The sequence below is a fragment of the Triticum aestivum genome, chromosome 3B, assembly GCF_018294505.1.
Source record: "Triticum aestivum cultivar Chinese Spring chromosome 3B, IWGSC CS RefSeq v2.1, whole genome shotgun sequence".
NCBI classification, from domain to species: Eukaryota; Viridiplantae; Streptophyta; class Magnoliopsida; order Poales; family Poaceae; genus Triticum; species Triticum aestivum.
The window spans coordinates 404,458,587-404,479,236 of NC_057801.1; the positions used below are offsets into that span (position 1 = coordinate 404,458,587).

Genomic DNA, 20,650 nt, shown 5'->3' on the forward strand with positions numbered 1-20,650 from the left:
AAGCACTGAAATTATTGGTAACAGATAGTTTTGTGATAAGGTAATTTGTAACGGGTAACAAGTAACAAAAGTAAACAAGGTGCAGCAAGGTGGCCCAATCATTTTTGTAGCAAAGGACAAGCATGGACAAACTCTTATATAAAGGAAAGCGGTCCCGAGGACACATGGTAATTATCGTCAAGCTAGTTTTTCATCATGCTCATATGATTCGCGTTCATTACTTTGATAATTTGATATGTTGGTGGACCGGTGCTTGGGTACTGCCCTTCCTTGGACAAGCATCCCACTTATGATTAACCCCTCTCGCAAGCATCCGCTACTACCAAAGAAGAATTAAGGTAAACCTAACCATAGCATGAAACATATGGATCCAAATCAGCCCCTTACAAAGAATCGCATAAACTAGTGTTTAAGCTTCTGTCACTCTAGCAACCCATCATCTACTTATTACTTCCCAATGCCTTCCTCTAGGCCCAAACAATGGTGAAGTGTCATGTAGTCAACGTTCACATAACACCACTAGAGGAGAGACAACATACATCTCATCAAAATATCGAACGAATACCAAATTCACATGACTTCTTATAACAAGACTTCTCCCATGTCCTCAGGAACAAACGTAGCTACTCACAAATCATATTCATGTTCATAATCAGAGGGGTATTAATATGCATAAAGGATCTGAACATATGATCTTCCACCGAATAAACAGACTAGCATCAACTACAAGGAGTAATCAACACTACTAGCAACCCACAGGTACCAATCTGAGGTTTTGAGACAAAGATCGGATACAAGAGATGAACTAGGGTTTGAGAGGAGATGGTGCTGGTGAAGATGTTGATGGAGATTGACCCTCTCCCGATGAGAGGATCGATGGTGATGACGATGGCGATGATTTCCCCCTCCCGGAGGGATGTTTCCCTGGCATAACAGCTCTGCCGGAGCCCTAGATTGGTTTCACCAAGGTTCCGCCTCGAGACGGCGGCGATTCATTCCGAAAGCTTCCTTATGATTTTTTTTCCAGGGCAAAAGACACCTTATACCAGAAGATGGGCATCGGGGGGCTTCCAGGTGGCCCACGAGGCAGGGGGGCGCCCAGGGGGCTAGGGTGTGCCCCCCACCCTCGTGGACAGTGGGTGGCCCCCCTCTGGTGCTTTCTTAGCCCAATATTTTTAATAAATTGCAAAACACTTACGTGGAGTTTCAGGACTTTTGGAGTTGTGCGGAATAGGTCTCTAATATTTGCTCCTTTTCCAGCCAAGAATCCAGCTGTCGGCATTCTCTCTCTTCATGTAAACCTTGTAAAATAAGAGAGAAAAGGCATAAGTATTGTGACATAATATGAAGTAACAGCCCATAATGCAATTAATATCGATATAAAAGCATGATGCAAAATGGACGTATCAATAATCAACACTACTAGAAACCCACAGGTACCAATCCAAGGTTTTGAGACAAAGATTGGATACAAGAGATGAACTAGGGTTTGAGAGGAGATAGTACTGGTGAAAATGTTGATGGAGATTGACCCCCTCTCGATGAGTGGATCGTTGGTGATGACGATGGCTTCGACTTCCCCCTCCAGGAGGGAAGTTTCCCCGGCAGAATAGCTCCATCGGAGGCCTAGATTGCTTCTGCCCAGGTTCCGCCTCGAGACGGCGGTGCTTCGTCCCGAAAGCTTCCTTACGATTTTTTCCAGGTCAAAAGACATCATATAGCATAAGATGGGCATCGGAGACCTGCCAGGGGGCCACAAGCCCTAGGGGTGCGCCTAGGGGGGTAGGGTGCGCCCCCAGGCTTGTGGCCACCTGGTGGGTCCCCTCTGGTATTTTTTCACCCAATATTTTTTATATATTCCAAAATAATTCTCCGTAAATTTTTAGGACTTTTGGAGTTGTGCAGAATAGGTCTCTCAGATTTGCCCCATTTTCAGTCCAGAATTGCAGCTGCCGGCATTCTCCCTCTTCATGTAAACCTTGTGAAATAAGAAAGAAAAGACATAAGTATTGTAACATAATATATAATAACATCCCATTATGCAATAAATATCAATATAAAAGCATGATGCAAACTGGACGTATCAGGTGACCAATTCCAAATTGGTGACCTCAATTGAATGAGAGGCCTTCATTCCTAGGGAGCTTAGTGTTATAGATGATGTTCTTTTAGTAGCGGAAGCATGGATTTATCAAATTGGGAAGTGAGATGCCCATTTTGTCTTCTGTAGTACCGAAGGTTGTGTGTTTACCTAAAATCACCAGATGGTTAACTCCTTCTGAACTCCGAAACTTCCACTCGAAACAATGGACAAATTCATTCAGAAGGACAAACTATAGAACTGTCGCGGTCATCTATTCTTGGATGTTTGTATTGTTAACTATATGTTATTTGATGATCATGATTATATGTAACTAGAGATGTGAAAGAGTGGTTGTTGAGGGTGCAAGGAAGAGCAGAAAATAATGATAGCGTTATAAGGCTATCTTTGACTATTGTCCATTCCAATCAGATGGATGATGTGAATTGGGGAAATGGCATGATTAGATGTCAGATAATGTTTTACTTATTGCACCCTGTTGGTTTACTTCCTCATCCATTCCACTCTTTCTTGTTTTGATCAAGTTATTTATTCTCTATAGCTTCTGCTGATAAATCTACCTCCCAACTACGGAATAGAGATTTTTTTATTTGTTGGCTGCTAAAAACTACCGAAATGGTAACTTCGTAAGCAGGCAACAACGTCTAGCGGACTATTGTTTGGAGGTATTCTTGCAATGCTTCTCTCTTCTAGGTATTGTCTGGAAAAAGGTTATATGATGCAATTCTGAATTGATGTGCACATTTGTGATAAGGAAGTGAATTACAGTAACAATGTAGAACAATATGAATTTTTGCTCTGAACTTCATGTGGTGACATAGTATTTGTTCGTGCCTTTTAGATGTGTTCCTCTGTGGCCACATCTTCCTTTACACCCATGGTTGTACTCGGAGGAGATTCAAGGAGATCTGCCATGTAAGAACTCACTTAATTAAGTTACAGAGAATTGTATCGTGGGCAAGTGTTGACTTGTTACTTCTAAGAGAAGAGGTGCTCACACGCACGCACCCCCCCCCCCCCCCGCCGCACACGCACACATACAAGTAGGATTATCAGCCTAACCTCGATGTTTCTTTGTTCTTAGTTGTGTTTGTTTTCTTTTTTTGCGAAAGAGTTAGTTGTGTTTGTTTTCTTCTAAGATTTGCAAATGTAGATATTGGAATTATTTTTGCTCTATTGAAAACAATGTATTTGCTAAAAAAATGGATGTCCAAATTAAGTAGTCCGATGTGATTAAAGAAAATGGATACTGGAGATACGTCTATGCATGAAAGAGAGCAGGGTGGTCACTAAGGAGAAATTCAAACAAAATAATGGTATAGAGTTACTATATTATAAATGGGATGTTGGCGCTAAGTTATCATGGCCATTGTTTCCCGTCTCACACATGATTGCTTTCCTATCAAATGCATTTTACAGTTGATTCAATTTATTTTGCACACAGAGCTATCGGCCCTTTATGATTCATGAGATTGTTGACAAGTTATAGAAATGTTCTACAGTTTAAATTCCACCGTACAAATATTTTTAGCTTTCCGTATTATTTAATTATGGTTGTAGATTCACAGATCACTTGTACAAATGTTCTTCGGTTGGAGGAAGAGTGATGTGCCGACAAGAGAAGTTGTGAAAGTCTTGCATGCATGAGGATCCATAGAGCAACTCAAGCGGGTCCCGTCAAAACCGATACTGTGCGGCAACACACGAAGGTTCCGGCAGAACTGATTCCCTATCTCATACAAAAAATTTAAAACTAATTCACGCTACAAATTAAAAAACATAGTTCATCACACCCGAAACTAAACTAAACCGTCCGACTCTTACTCATCATCTACGCTACCGTGCGCTCCGTGGCGGCGAGCTCCTTAGCAGCGTCCCGGTACTACTTGATGTGCTGGAAAAGATTGTTGTGGAGCTCGTTGAAGCAGGCCCACAGGCCTTGCCAGCCACTTGGGAGAAGTTGCCGCGGTCGCGCGCCTGCTTGAACCGCCTTGGCTCGACGGCTGGAGCTGCCAGCTTCCGCGTCGCGCCGGGCGAGCTTGCACATCATGGCCACCACGCCCGTGAGCAGCACCGACCAAGGAGGAGAGGGGAAAATGGCGGAAATGGGGAGGGATTTGACGACGAAGGCCGAGATGGCTAGCGGCGGGGTAGGTGATATTGCGGCAGAGTGATAGCGTTTGGTAACATTAAATCCCGGCCGGACCCGTAGGTACAGCGTTGGAGGGACGGTTTTGCTGGTCGCCTCTATTTTTTTGCGGGCCGGTTTAAACTTAGTGGATCTGTTCAGGCCGCAAAAACGCATGTTCCCACAAAATGGCCGAAGTTTTACGGGCCGACGAGCTTTTTAGGGATCTGCTAGAGATGCTCTTATGATATATATTGGACATAATTTATATTGAACAACTGAAATATGTATATTCCGTTACAACGCACGGGCAATTAACTATATACTTAAAAAGAATGAAAAGTTTCATGCTTTACTTTTTTTTGCCCCCCCTTCACCCAACCTTCGGAAGCAATTTCACTTCAATTTACTTACCAAACATTTTATCAAAATATAAGGCAAATCCGAACAAGATTTTATAAACATTTATTTACACAATCTCATTAGTATGGGCGTGTAAATCATAAGCTAACGTACTAGAATACTTAGAGCATCTCCAGCTACGCCCCCAGAACGGCCTTCCTAGGCTATTTTTTCGCGTCGGTGCCGAAAAAATGGCCCAATCGCGCTCCCAGGAGTCCGATTTTCGCCGGACTGGACCGAAATCAGCGCCGGCGGACCCAGGCCAAACCCGACACGCTGGGGGCGCCCGGGGGCGCCGGGTAGGTGGTTTTGGCGCGAAGCAGCCGCGGGCCCGCCGAGTCAGCGAGACAGGCATTTCGTCGCCCTCATCGCCTCGGTTCCCGCGGGAATCAATGCCAAGGCTGCCGCGCTGCCGCCACCGGTCAGCCTTGCCATTGATTCCTCACGGACGGCGCGTCACGGAGAGGCGCGGCGACGCCTCCCCTCCCGCCACGCGTACACACGGGCGCGGCTATTTAAGCCGGTGGCCTCCCTCGCCTCTAGCCACACCAGCCCTTGCCACCGAGATCTCCCTCTCCCATGCGCCGCCACCGAGCCCTCCCTCTCCCTCTTCTGTGCGCCGCCGCCGAGCCCTCCCTCTCCTTCTTCCGTGCGCTCAATGGCCGCACGTTTCCCCGGCGACGCTGCGGCGGCCAATGGCTTCGACCGCCACTCGCTCCGCGAACAGGAGTCGTGGCTCCTGTTCGAGGCCAACATCCCGGCGCCGCCGGACATGCGCGTCGGGCCGACGGGGTGGAGGCTCAGCAACGGGGGAGTGCCCATTCCCCCGTTGCCCGACGCCGTGGCGCACCCGCCCTAGTTCGCCGCCGTGGTCGAGCTCGTGCGCGCCTCCCTCACCGATGAGCAGCTCGCCCCCCCCCCCCAGTACGCCACTGACAACCATGCGGCATGGGCGGCGTACTTTGAGCGTCGTCAGGAGCAGCGGCTGGCGTCCACCAATGGGGCGCTGGTGCTGGACCACACGAAGAACATTGAGGGGCGCCGCGTGTGGTGGGGCGTCCTCGGCCGTACGCTCGAGGGCGTGCTGGCGCACCTTGAGGGCGGCAATGACCCGCCGCTGGCATACCCTCCCCCGGCCGCCCCGGCCCACCGCCGACGCGCCGGGCAATGGATGCCCAGGAGGTTCGTCACTTCCTCGTCTTCCTCCTCCCACTCCTCGTCGCGATCTTCTTCCCACTCCTCCGGCTCTCCGGCGCTGCTCGGCGACAAGGCCGAACCCACGGCGGAGACGCCGCTCGGCCGGCGCACTCGCAACTCTGGCATCGTCATCAACGAGGGCGGGGGGCGCGCCTCCTCGTCGGCTCCTCCGCGCTTCGTCAAGCCAAAACGGAGCCGGGGCTTGCGCCGGTGAAAACGGAGCCAAGGCTCCCCGCCGTGAAGACGGAGCCCGATACGTGGAGCTCGACGACGACGCGGCCCTGAAATGGACGCGCAAGGACTTTGTGAGGGTGGAGCCGGAGCGCCAGGTCGCCGCCCTGCGGCGCTTCGAGCAGCGCAGCCGGGGCCGCGACAAAGGAGGAGTCGTCGTCCTCGACGACGACGACGCGCCGCCGCCGCCACCAGTTCGGCATGGCGACGCCGGGCAGGGGTCCAGCAGGGACGGCCGCGTCAAGGAGGAGAAGGCCGACGACGACGACGGCGGCGAGGATGGCGGCGACGACGGCGACTACTCCGCGTTCAGTGATATTTTTTTAGTTATATTTGCTATGTAACGCATCGCGAATAATATATGCCAAAGTTTGCCGAAATTTAGCCGTGTTTAACCGAACTTTGTCGAACTTGTTTTTCAAAAAAAAAAATCAGACGCACCTTGGGGCGGCCCTGGAGCCGGCGACTGGGGACCAACTCGTCCCCAGGCCGTTTTTTTGCGTCGGCTCGCCCCCAGACGGTGATTTTAGGCGTCTTCTGGGGGCCAACGGTCGAAGATGCTCTTATACCCCGTTGCAACGCACGGGCATCGTGCTAGTAAAGTGACAAATTCATACACGGTAGACAAAACATTATAGAACGGATAAAGTATCATAATACAACGCCTCTGTATTATTCCCCACGAGGAGAAGAGACACTTGCAGAGACAAGAGATTGACCCCACGTGCAGCCACACATGGCCAGAATCTCTACGGAATCTGAGTCCCCCGCTCGCCGCACTCCCGGACTGGCGTCTTCCCCATTATAAGCTCCGTCGTACTGTCATGAGTCATTGGCATAGCATCTGGATCTCGGAGTGGTAGTTAGCTGAGGTAGGCTATCACCCGTCCCTCCCAGTCTCAAGGTCGCAGAAGAAGAGTGAGCATGACAGGGCAGAGCAGCTACAGCCGGCTCGCCGGCGACGATGCCGCCGTGATATCCGCCGGCGGCGGCGACGACTACGACGCAAAGAAGCTGAGGCTGCTTGGCTACGAGCCGCAGCTCAAGCGCAATCTCTCGTACGTACTCCACTGATTCAGAAATCGAACATGCCGATCTTGTTTGCTCTGTTTAGCTGGCACATCGATCCTGTCGATCTATGAATTTAGTTTACTTCAATGGGTGTATAGGGCACATCTATTGCATATCTAAGCGACTTAATCATATATATATATATATATATATATATATATATATATATATATATATATAAACATCCGCACAGATTTTTACATAATAAAATCAGTTAAATGTGCAATACTTAAAACACATTTAGACGTGCTTTGGCAAGGCGTACTTGAATTCTGCTTTGTTTGATGTGGTTACGTGTTAGCTAGCCACTGCTGGTTGCGTGTTTCGCTCTGTCAAGTGTCAACGACGGATGGGTTGCTTGCGGAAGCTGTGCTCCTTGCTTTGTCAAATGCAAGTCGGACTCGTAGAAGATGCGCCAAATGGTTGAGAGGATTTGTGCTTAATTTTTTCTAGAAAGTTTTGTGCGTACTTTTTTTCTTGAACACATTGTGCGTACTAATTCTTTGACATTAAGGTTTTTATAGAGATATTTTACGGTGCATCATACTCCTGTAAATAGTGGGTAGTATATGGTTGATCCAATGGTCATTATTGATCCCTGTTTTTTTTTCTTGAGGACATTTTAGTAATTGGTTGTAAGGGTAGATTAGTCCTTTCTTAATGATAATGTTATTAATTAATAATATGGGTAATTGCTGTGATTATTAACGTAAGTAATCACAGCTGGAATAGAATTGCCCTATCTTAGTTCGTAGGTTTCACTTCTCGTGCGTTCTTCATTTTTCTGCCGCCGCCTCTCTGCCTGGCAGCCGTCGCCTGAGTCGCACAGGGGCCGCCTCTCCTTCTCCCGCCCTGCGGTCGCTCCTTCCCCCGCCCATCGGTCGCCGTTTCCTGAGTCGCACTGGGGCGGCCGCTCCGTCTCCCGCCCTGCGGGCGCCGCCGCAAGATCTTGGACGGGCCCCAAGATCTTCAACGGCGCAGCCGGCCTGCGCCGCCCGGCGGCCCTCTCTCTCCATCGAAGGATCTTCGGACGGCGCCCGAGATCGGTTCCTCCGCGCGTCGTGGTTGAGATCCCTCGCATAGGTACGTTGCCTCTGATGCTCTCCAAACACCATAGCTGGGCGCACATGGATGCTGGCTGTGCACGCAATACAAATTCGAAAATGGCTGCTGGGTTTTCTGTCCGTGTGGATGCTGGATTAGTAGTGTGTGTGAGGTTCCTAGTTATTCTCTTTTTTCCTAGCAAGGAATAGTAGTGTGTGTGAGAACTCTCAGATTATGAGTTTGATATTGTGGGATGCATGTTACTTTGTACAAGAACATAATATAGATTTCTTAGAACATGAAAACGATGGGTTAAATTACTATGGTCAGTAGGATTCTTGGCTGCTCAGAAAATTAGTAAGGATGTCAGAGATTATTGGTTCAGTTACAGATTATAATCGTTGACAATATATAATTAATATGTTTTAGTTGCAGCGTATTTTCTTTCATATAAATATGTCACAGGTTTTGCTGTTTCTTATGGCAGGATATCGGCATGGCTGGCGAAGGCATCTCGATAGATGAATTTATGGAGTACGACTCGATGGTCAGGCAGACATTTAAAAGTGAGAACGAAGCGTACAAGTTCTACTTAGGGTATGCGAAGAACAAAGGGTTTGGTGTTCGAAAGGGTGATCTGAAATATAAGGGAAACAGAGAAAATGCATACCGGAGGACGTTTGTGTGTTGCAAACAAGGATATCGTGACGTAAAGCACTTTGATGAAACCGACAAGAAAAGGACACCAAGGGCACTCTCTCGGTGTGGTTGTCCTGCTCTTTTGCAGGTTGAGCTTCAAGCAAGCACTGGGTTGTGGTTTGTAAAGAATTTTGTTGACCAACATAGCCATCCATTCATAAATCCTGAGTTGTCACCTTTCTTGTGGTCTCATCGTGGCATGACCGATCCACAGAAGGCGGATGTCATTGAGTACTCGGTTGGTGGACTTCGCACACATCAGATAATGGATGTGATGGAGAAGCAGGCTGGTGGTTTGGGCAAGGTTGGATTTATATCTCGCGATCTGTATAACCATGTCGCGTTGGAGAAGAAGAAAAAGATAGAAGGTAGCGATGCTCAATTTATGCTGAACTACATGACAGCACAACAGATGAAAGACCCAGATTTTTTTTACAGATACACCACAGACAGTGATGGGCATCTGCAGAACATATTCTGGGCAGACGCCCAATCTCGCTTGGACTATGTTGCATTTGGTGGTGTGGTGGTGTTTGACAGCACATACCGGTCAAACAAATATAGGTTGCCATTTGTTCCATTTGTGGGGCTGAACCATCACCGCAGCACAGTCGTGTTTGGGGTTGGTCTTGTATCCGACGAGTCGGCTGACTCATATGAGTGGCTGCTTCAGGTTTTTTTGGAGGCAATGCACCAGAAGCATCCCATTTCAGCGATCACAGACGGCGACGCTTCAATGGCCAAAGCCATATCATCAGTCTGGCCCAGCACATATCACCGTCTGTGCAGCTGGCATATCGAGCAGAATATGGTGCTTCACCTCCGAAAGGAAAAGCTTAAGGAATTTAGGAAATTTATTTACTATGCCATGGAGGTTCATGAGTTTGAGAGACGCTGGTTGGCTTATAAGAAGAGATTCAGAATCACAAGGAAAAAGAAAGATGCATGGATTCACAGGATGTACGAGCTGAGAGAAAAGTGGTCTGTAGCATATAACAAGGGAAGGTATTTCCTAGGGATGTTGAGCAATCAGAGGAGTGAGTCTCTAAACTCGAGGCTTCATGTGCACCTGAATAGGAGAATGAAACTCGTTGATCTCGTGCAACACGTTGAACACTGTGTGTCAGTTTTGCGTAGGAATGAAGCAGCATTGGACGCTGTAGCTTCGCACACAATCCCCTTCACTAGATTGACTGCCGATCCACTTGAGATAAGTGCCTCATCTATTTATACCCCTGTTATGTTCAGTAAGGTGAAGGCCGAGATTGTCAACTTATCAAGATGGAATGTACTTGAGGTGGAAGAGGACACTGGTTTGGTTAGCTATGGAGTTGCTCGCAAAGAGTCGGTGCACGTTAGGTTCCATGTCACATGTATTTTTGATGGATCTAAGATGGAAAGTGCATATTGTTGTTGTAGGAAGATGGAAAGCGAGGATTTTCCATGTGCTCATATATTTTGCGTTTTGAAGTACAATGGGATATGCACCATCCCCGCATGTTGTGTGAAGGCTAGATGGACAATGCAAGCCAAGCCTGCTTTCCGTTCTGTGAGGAGTGCCAATACACATATATGGTCAGAACAGATGGATAAGTACCATGAACTGCGCAATATGGCTAGTGAGGCTTTATTCACGGCCTCAGCTAGTGAAATGCAGTCAGAAAAGGTGATGGAGTACCTGAGGAGCATATTGGACGAGGGCAACAGAAATGATGGGAATACTGGCACGCCATCATTTGTTCCTATGCCGGCTTATTTTTCTGGGGCGCGGCAATGGTTTACAGATCAAGTCCAAGACCCTAAACCAATAATAAATCCCAAAGGCAGACCAGCCAAAGAATCGAATAAGAGGTTGAAGCCATTCCTGGAGAATTTGAAAGCAAAAAAGAATGACTTCGTGATGGAAACACATATTGATATAGCAGTGATGCAAAATGGAATGCAAGGAAGTACATGGCCGGACACTCAAGTGGCTTCGTGGCCTATCAAAGACTATGAAGTGCCACAGCAAACAGATGGCTGTTCCTGTGCTCTCTGGGTGTTGAAATTCATCCAATATTGGACCGGAGTGAGATTGTCGGCTATATTCAACCAGGTGCCTACATCTTCCCTATCTAACTTAACTTTCACATATACAAAGGGTCCTAACATCTACCTCCTATGCAGGATGACATAAGACAGTTCAGAAGATGGCTTGCTGCTGCCTTGCTCAATTCACCTCACAATGAGTTGAAAGTTCGGAAGGCCATACCAGCAGTTGATTTAGAAGATGATTTAGAAGACCTCGACCTCGGAGGTGACGACGGACACAACGACAGCGGAGATGTCTCAGGAGACGATGGTTCCGCACTATAGTTGTATGGCGCTAGACTTAGGGTAGAGTTAATAGGATTGGGCGTGGTGTGGTTTTTGCCCCGAAGAAGGTTTCCACACCGTTTTCAGTTTTATTACTTTATCTATACAGCGGAGATGTATCAAACAATTTTTTTGGTTGTGCTACTTCATATATACGGCAAATTGCCGTACATTTACTACTTTTATCTGCATTGAATATCTACATTAATTTTTAATTAAAGTCTTTCACACACAAAATCTTGTATTCTTTGTTTAATGATGCAATTCCCTTTGGTTTATAGGATGTGCTTCAAAAACCAAATTTCTAAGTGGCTTTACACTTCCGGTCGCAATTTCCTTGTTACTTGTGTCCTTGGAAGCAACACATTCTTTTTAAACCTGGGGTTTCAGTTCTGTATTATGCCAATGAATGATAGGCAAATGCTGTCCTGTTTGCTTACCCATTTAATCGGTGATCAGGATTTTCTTGGCCACCAACTTGGGAACTAGCCATTGCCTAACCTCTGAGTGTTTATCAGGTGTACTAATTAACTAGACTGAACTTATGACTATGACTGAATCTGAAACTGAAACTGAAACATGCTCTCTGGAATCTGAAACTAAACATTCTCTGCACTGAAACAGAAACATCCTCTCTGGAATCTGAGACTAAAAATGCTCTGCACTAATATCACATACAAAAAAATCTGCTGGTGCGATGGAACTCGTCCTCCTTCGAGGACCATGGCTGGATCAGGCTGGTGCGATGGAACTCGTCCTCCTTCGAGGACCATGGCTGGATCAGCTTTTACGATGGAGAAGCTAGCTTAGGAAATGGACAAAAGAAATGGGGGCCAATGGATCGATAGGTCGGATGCGAGTACCTGCATCGGCCGCGACAGATCTGTACGACACTGGTCGGCGGTGCGTACGGCCTTCACGGCGACGGGGCATGCCGGCGACGTCTCGCCTTAGTCCTCCCCATCGGCGACCCGCTCCACATCCCGCAGCTTAGGAGGGGAACACGAACGGCGGGGACATTTAGCCGCCGACCACAGCCGCCTAGGACACCGGGGAGGGGCGGCGCCCGCGGTGCTGGCTCGTCCGGGTACGGCGGGGCGCCAAACCATACCGACCGCAAATACTGCGCGGAGGGCACTCACGGCGACCGGGGTTCGCCGTCGTCCTGTCGCCATAGCGCCGCCATCGGTCGCCCTTTTCCTTTGACCTTTCATTCTGGTTGTGTGCGTCGGCCGTCAGACTGCGGGCGAGGAAGGGCGACGATGGCTATTGAAAAAACAAATGATGACGTTAAATTCCACTAATGCCCTTCACTTGTTTTTCGGGGGAACCAGCCCGCGTTTTCGTTAAACAGTGAACTACCGAAACTACCCCTGATCGCAAAATATACTACCAGAAATCTGAAGTAGTATTTTCATATCGGGGCCATCCATACAGAAAAATGAACGGCCAAAATTCATCTGATGCACCGTAAAATGTCTCTTTTTATACCATAGTAGGATTCATTTGTTTCGCTCAATAAAAAAAGATTCATTATTCTCTAGGCGTTTTATATTATTTATTTTGAGCACAATTCACTAGGTTTTATTGATTGATGGTCACTGGAATACAATTTGGATTATAAGATTGGCTGAGCCAATGGCATTTTCATGGCCAATCCTATTTGGCGCGTAGGATATGTATACACTGAGGGCCGGTTCTCAACTAACTCCTTTTCGATTTTGGGAAGGTTCTAAAGCCTTCCCAGAACATTTTTCCTCTTTTTTTGTGTTTCTTCTTCGTGCCTTTTCTGCTTTTTTCCATTCGTTCTTTTCTTTTCCTTTTCATTTTCATTATTTTCTTTCTTTCATGTTTGTTTTCTTTTTTTTAGCATTTTTTAAAATTCGCTAATATGTTTTTAAGAATTCATGAATATTTTTCAGATTATGAATATATTTTGAATTCACAAACATATTTTCAATTTTGGAATTTATTTTATGAATCAATAAATATTTTTGAATAGATGACATTTTTGAAAAAAAAGATTCATTTTTGTCTAGGAATTTTCATATTTATTTATTTTGAGCATGATTCACTGGGTTTTATTGATTGATGGTCACTGGAATACAATTTGATTCATAGGGTTGGCTGAGCCAATGGCATTTTTATGGCCAATCCTCAATCCTATTTGGCGCGCGTACCATGTGTATACACTGAGGGTGTTGGATTATAGACGAGCTTTGGTCTATATAAGACTATAATCCTTCGTTAACCTCTAAGACCCATTTAGATGTATGGCAAGTGGTGAAAAGTTTAGTACCATACTGCCATAGTGGTAAGAGTGAGATCCCCTTTATAAGGGCTGCTCTACCACATGTCATTGGAGTTCGGTAAGAGGAATTGTACATACGTGCTCCTCCACCTCTGCCGCCAGCCTCGTCATGGCGCGCGCGCTGCGAGTTGCGGCAATGAGTCGAGCCGAGTCTTATTTTTTCTGGTCAAGAATGGTTAATTGATTGTGAATTTATTAACAAGCCGCTAATGGAAGTGTCATGGCCTATATCAGGAGGTGCTGGCCAGTGAGTGAACCCTAAGTAACTCACTTCCTCTTTGCATAACTCTAGCCGTCATCTACCGTTTCTCTTTGTGCTGCTTTCGGCGATCCCATCCCGATGACCGCGTGCACGGTTGGTGGTTCGAGATCCTGCCCGGGAGAACGATAATAAGGTTTTTGGGAGCGTTTCGGCGCGATTGCTCCCGATGTGTCCCCGTCTCCGTCTTCCTCTTCTTACACTAGTTTCCTTGCATCGACACCATGGTCGACGACGCAGAGGCTGCTGCTGCCACTGTCGCGTTGGCCTGGCCAACCGGAGCGTATGATTTGTTTATCCCCTATTTACTCGTTCATATGCTAGCCGTATATGTTGCGTTCATAAATGTCTCGGTTCTATGTACTATACATACTCACATGCTTAGGTATCAATATGAGTTACAAGCTGTGATTGCCATCGTTTACTCATGGATTAGATTAAACGATATGGTGCTAATATTTTCAATAGAGAGCCTGTTCCCAACTAACTCCTTTCCGATTTTGGGAAGGTTCTAAAGCCTTCCAAGACTGTTTTCCCCCTCACTTTTTTGTGTTTTTTTTATTTTTGGTTTTTCGTGCTCTTTTTTTTTCATTTTCCATTTTTGTTATATCCTTTCTTCCATATTCATTTTCTCCTTTATTTATTTTATTTTTCCTTTCTTTTTTATTTTGCGAACATCTTTTCAAATTAGTGAACTTTTTTTGAACTCACAATTTTTTAATGAAATGCAAACTATTTTTAAAATTCGTGAATATTTTTAAAAATTCATGAATGTTTTTTAAAATTGGGAACATTTTTTGAATTCACAAACATATTCTGAATTTTTATTTTTTTATTAATGATCAAATATTTGTGAATAGACGAACATTTTTTAAATTTGGGAACGAATCTTGAAAATCATTTTTTGTTTGACGAATACTTTTTTGAAATGTATGACTATTTTTATCGATATTTTTTATGTAATCCACGATTTTTTTTGAATTGTTTTGAAGCCATAAACATTTATTGAAAACACGAACATGTATTCAAAATCATGAATATCTATTTTTGGATCCACAAATATTTACGATACTGAACGTTTTCTTCAAAATTCTAAAATTTTGAAACTTTTTCAAATCCCAAATTATTTGAAAGAAGGAAAAACAAAATGAAAAAATAGGGGCGTCCCGCCTTATGTATCGACCCGCACAAAAGGAAGCATTGGGGAAGGGGGATGCGCGTTGGCTTGTTTGCTAGCACGTAGCGCCCTCGATATTCATGTAAAATAGGAGCCTCCATATTCATATGCAAGCCCCAAAACTAAGCTGAATTATCCGCATAACAAATTCGGCCCAAATCAGTTTTTACAGATGTAATACGGAAGCCTTTCTAGCCGCCGCCTCCCCTCCTCCTCCTTCACAAAAAAGTTAGGGTTTCTGCCTCCTCTCCGGTGGCCCTAGGGCCATGGGGCGCCATGGGGCGCGATGGATCTCGGCAAGGGCAGGCGGGAGGACTACATTTTTAGTCGTTTCTTTCAGTTTTGCTAGGGTTTGTGTCCCGCTCAGGAAGACGAGACGGCGGCGGCTCCCTGAAGATGGAATAAAGGTCTCCCCGTCTAGCCCCCGTTCCGGTGGTGCGTCTAGCACCGTTGGTGGACGTGTGGACGTGTGTCTCCGGTGGATCTATCTTTGGTGGATTTTCTCGAATCTCATCGTTGTTCGTCTACGTTCGTGTGTGTTTGGATTAGATCTTTCTACGTTATTCTTCATCTGCGGCGGTTGCTGTTCTGGTGCGCTGGTCCTACGGGGCCTTAGCACGACGACTTCTTGACTGTCTACTATAACAAGTTGTGCCCGGTCCGGCGATGGAGGGGCGATGACGGCGGCGCGCCTTTGGCTCGCTTCAGTGCTGGTAGACGTCGCTAGGTGATCTACAGATCTGAATGTAATTTCTATTAAATGAATAGATCATAAATTTTCTTGCAAAAAAAAGGTTTATACAGATGTAGCTTTCTCTAAAAAAAAAGATGCAGCTTCATTATTTAGTTTTGGACCGATGTAGCTTCATTTCAACTGTTGTGTTGGCCGTAGAAGCCGCTCCACATGCTTCACTTACGAAAGCATCTTATAAAGATGTGTTGTGTCGCTGGATGACTCATGTTGCACATGCAGGCTGTTGTCCAACTTCTCGGTGACCTTCTCGATCATATCGGTCCTCACGGGCATCACTACGTTGTACGGGACAGGTCTCGAGTTTGGTGGACCGGTGGCCATGGTGTACGGTTGGCCAATCGCCGGCATCTTCACCATCATCGTCGGCTTAGCCATGGCCGAGATCTGCTCCGCCTACCCCACCTCCGGTGGACTCTACTTCTGGAGCGCCAGGCTCTGCAGCGAGCGACGTTGGGGCCCCCTCGCCTCCTGGTTCACCGGCTGGTAAGTTTACTTGTTTGATTTTCTCAGCATGTCTCATTTTGAATAAAGTCAGTATAAAGTTGGGATCTATTTTGGAAGGGAGCTCCTTGTCGCCTCGAATCCACTAGCCTCTAATGATTGATTCAGTCGGCGAAACTTGTCTCTTGTCGTCTCTTGTACCGAAGAGCAGCATATATGCGCCTCTTTTTGCTGTCGTGGCACGTAAGAATAAGGATAATCATCATCACGTGCTCGATCGGCAATTCTAAGCCGATATTTGGATTCACAAAACATACGTGGTCGATGGGAGTATTTTCTTTCCTTTCTCTGGGATGGGAGGGGGCGTAAGCCTGGATGCCGCGCAAAATTTGTTAGCAGGCGCGTGTGAAGCGTGCAAATCTCGGTCACATGGCAACGTACGAATCCCGATGGGTTGAATCGAATGGGTGCACCCCAGCTGGATTGCTGGAAAGAGAGCGTGCAAATCGCTTTGATTCATTTCTTTACAATGAGCTCGGTCGATGGGGCCTCCTGTTGAACTCAACTCAACAGGAACCAAGAGCCCATGCTGCATGACTAGAAAGCTCATATTGTGGGCGTATTTCAATTTGAGACTAGCAGAGGGGTCCCAAATATAGGATCCACATTCTTTTTGGGAAAGAATCCACAGTAGATCCACGGGACGACCATCCTAGTTGGCAGATTCTCCATCCAGAGTAGAGTAACGAACCCCACATCTGGGGGGTGCCCACCGCACTTTTCCAGTTGACTCACTGCACCCCGCGATTCTCTCCTCTCCTCTGCAGCAGGCAACTACATATATCACCGCTGCTAGTCTCCCCTCACCCCGGACAAAATTACTGTTATAACCTCTCTGGCTAACAAAATCCCGATTTGACTTCGTTTATAAAAAAAATTCGTTTTTGACCTTTTTAGGAGACCCAACATCCCTGGCGTCTGGGTTGCGAAGCAGACGCCACGGATCCTGGCGTCTGGCCCCTGGCCCGCACTGCCCGCCTGCCCGTTGACCCGCTGATGTGGCAAAGGGGCCAGACACTAAGGACCCTGGCGTCTGGCCCCGGTAACTGGATAACCCCACGGGAGAGTGTGTGGGACCCACCCCACACACTTTCCCCAATCCACAACCCGAGCTTGAAGAAGACTTGGAGCTCTCATACTCTCTCCCACCCCTCAAGCTCCCCCTCAAATCCTCTCCAAAAGGTGCATCCCTTAGGTGGATCTTTCCATCACTTTGCTGCTCTTGGTAATCTCCCCCAAATCATCCAATTATTTTTTGTTAAATCTTGCTATTTTGGTTGCATTTTATACATGTTGGTGGAACCCTAGTTCATGTTTTCTCCCCCATATGTTAGTGTGAATGGCTTGGTTAATTTTGATAATATAGTGCTATGCATGGTGTGTAGTAGGAATATATGTTTGTTGAGTAGAAAGATTGGTGGTTAGGGTTAGTTAGTGATTAGGGTTAACTTTGCTTAGTGTGTGTTAATTAGTGATACTTTTGTGGACATGACCAATAATTTAGTGTTGATATGATTTGGATATAATAAGATGTATTTGGATAAACACCAATTCTCATTGAAGTCTTAAATGCATTCATGTTATTTTTAGATGGAGAGACTTGTTAATGTTCATTACATTGACAAGGAGGCATTCTTGAGTAACAATGCCGACACGGGTGAGGAACCATTGGTTTTTGATACAAGCCCTAGCTATGAGGATGTTGTTGCAAAAGTGAGACAAGTTTTGAAGTGGATGGACACCAATGTTGATGTTAAGTTAATAGGAAGGTATGATGTTGGAGTTGGAGCCAAATCTCGCTTGAAAAGTATGCCTATCACCTCGGATTTGCATTGGGATGTATACAAGGAAAAAGTATCCCAATCGGAAGACAAGTCACTTGAACTGTTTGCCACCAAGGTCGAATCTCCTCGGTTTACCTTTGATTTGAACCGGCATGTCTCTTCCCCAATGGATGACATGAGCGAGAGGACAATGGTGCCACTTGTTGAGCATAGGGTTGTGGTTGACGCCCCCAATGTTTATCCCCCACCACATCCCCGTGTACCATCTATTAAAGAAAATGAGGTTGAGTTGTATGCCCCCAATGCTTCTAGCCAACCACCAACTAGCCAAGCAAATGAAGTTGAGGTGATTGCTAGTGATGTAGTAATTCAAGAGGATGAAGATCCTTATGATGACGACGAAGAGCAAGAGGAAGGGTTTCATGGTAATGATGTTATTGACTTGGATGCGTACATAGCGCAAAAGGACATGGATCGTGACTTGCCTTTTAGGCGTCAATATGCGTATGACTCGGATGACGAGGGTCCAGTTGAACAGTTGGACGAGGATGGATTCACAAAGGAGGAGAACCAAATCCACTTTGAGCTGACGGGCTTACAAAAAAGAACTCACTTGTTTAAAGATCTTAGCCTTGCCCATAAAGCTGTTGTTGACGGTGGAATGAGAATGACGGCGATTGAACCAACACCATGCCCGGATCCAGGAGAACCAAGGGTGGAGAATGAGGACGAGAATGCTTATTTGAAGAAAGGAGTGAATTTTCCGAGCTTGCCTATGCTGAAGTTTTGGTTGGCTGACTATGACATTCGAAACCATAGGCCATTTTATGTTGAGCACTTCGACATGAAGTTGCGTTACACCGTGGTGTGTGAGCAAGAAGGATGTCCATGGAAGGTTCGTGCAAGAAAGCTTAAAGAAACCGAAGAATGGGTGTTAAAAAGTTGTGTTGCCACTCATAGATGCAAACCTCCATCTAAACGACTTAGAAAGACACACCGTCAACTCACATCTGAGTATCTCGGATACAAATGGATGAAAGACATAGGCTTTGATCCCACTGTGAAAGTGAGGTTTCTCATGCGGACGGTGAAAAAACAATTTGGTTATGAAGTCAAGTATGGGAAGGCATGGAAGGCAAAGGAAAATGCTATTAGGATGTTGTATGGTGGTTACGAAGAAGCATACAACCAGCTCCCAAGGTTGTTGGCCCCCATTGCACATAGGAACCCGGGCATGTTTCATGTGGTTGAGGATCATGAGGGAGTGTTCCACCGTGCCTTCTGGAGTTATGGACAATGTGTGGAGGCGTTTCAGCATTGTCGTCCGGTCTTGTCTATAGATGGCACGTTCTTGACCGGTAGATACAAGGGCACACTAATGGTAGCAATGGCACACTCATCAAACGACAATGTGTTACCGTGTGCATTTGCTTTGGTGCCTTCCGAGCACCAAGACAACTGGGAGTGGTTCATGGGTCATGTTAGGCATAACGTGATTGGGGCTAGGGAGGTATGCATCATATCGGACCGGCATCATGGCATACTCAAGGCAATGGACATTGTTATTTCAGGATTTCCAAAGCTTCACCACAGATGGTGCATGAGGCATTTCGTGGCCACCTTTTACCGGGCATGTAAGAGCAAGGAGCTCAGCAAAGACCTTACCCATGTATGTGTGGCCTTCACCACCCAAGGTTTCGATGCTCGGTACAACAAACTCTTTGCAGCGATGAACGAAGGGGGAAAAGACTTCTTAACTAGGAATTTAAGCGAGAAGCACAAGTGGGCACGCGCTCATGACGATGGTGGTTGGCGATATGGCGACATGACGAGCTACCTGGTAGAATGTTTCAACAATGTGTTGAAGGGTGCTCGTGCATTGCCGGTGACTGCAATAGTGGAGTACACCTTCAAGCTTAATGAGTACTTTCAGAGGCATTCTGAAGAGACTGCAAAATGGATAGGTGAAAAAAAAGATTATCCGGGAAAGGTTGATGAATGGTTGCAGTTACAAGCAAGCAAGTCTTCACGGCAACAAGTTATCATATTCGATAGAATTGAAATGATCTATCAAATTGATGAGCCAGGTGGCACAACACGAGACGGTAGACAATATGATGGTGCTGCATTTGAGGTGAAACTGAAGACTCGGTGGTGCCAGTGCGAGAGGCCTAGTAAGTATCATTGGCCATGCTCGCATTTGATAACGGCGGCGAAGGCGAGAAACATACATGTTTGTGATGGAAAAACCGTGCAGATGCAAGAGTTCCATCTGGAAGCTACTAGGTTGACATGGGCGCCAAGATTTCGCCCTTTCTTGGACCAATCACAGTGGCCTGAGTACCATGGCCCTCATATTAGGCCAGACCCTCTTCTGAAGGTGGAGACAAAGGGTAGAAGGAGAACTAAGAGGTTCAGGGGTGATATGGATGACCTGGCTGGATACACTGGCATGAAACAATTTGATAGCGGTCATTTCATGGAGGCTCCTGACACTATCAACTGTGGGGTGTGCGGTGAAGGGGGACACAATGAGCGGACATGCAAGATGGTGGTCGTCGTAGAGGAATGGTTGATAATGGATCGGCCTTCGGTTTTTTGCTTAATCCAGATGGTTGATCTAATAATAATGGTAT

General features: G+C 46.4%; 1 protein-coding gene across 3 annotated transcripts; it reads left to right on the forward strand.

The window, feature by feature from the left end:
* Positions 1-6,812: 6,812 nt before the first annotated feature.
* On the forward strand, positions 6,813-16,216 carry LOC123070079 (amino-acid permease BAT1 homolog). Of its 3 annotated transcripts, none has more exons than XM_044493096.1 (3): positions 6,847-7,117; positions 8,662-10,968; positions 11,040-11,419. In XM_044493096.1, exons 2-3 carry the CDS (start codon positions 8,671-8,673, stop codon positions 11,226-11,228), a joined length of 2,487 nt encoding a protein of 828 aa, XP_044349031.1. In that variant the 5' UTR covers positions 6,847-7,117; positions 8,662-8,670; the 3' UTR covers positions 11,229-11,419. The 3 variants fall into 3 exon arrangements, with proteins under 3 accessions (XP_044349032.1, XP_044349031.1, XP_044349030.1); XM_044493095.1 differs by lacking the exon at positions 6,847-7,117 and adding an exon at positions 7,373-8,213; XM_044493097.1 differs by lacking the exons at positions 8,662-10,968; positions 11,040-11,419 and adding an exon at positions 15,949-16,216 and having other exon boundaries at positions 6,813-7,117.
* The last annotated feature ends 4,434 nt before the right edge of the window (positions 16,217-20,650 follow it).

Coding starts and splice junctions, on each gene's coding strand:
- LOC123070079 (XM_044493096.1), top strand. CDS start 8,671: ATGGCTGGCGAAGGCATCTCGATAGATGAATTTATGGAGTACGACTCG. Junction 10,969..11,039: donor TGTCGGCTATATTCAACCAG/GTGCCTACATCT, acceptor CCTCCTATGCAG/GATGACATAAGACAGTTCAG.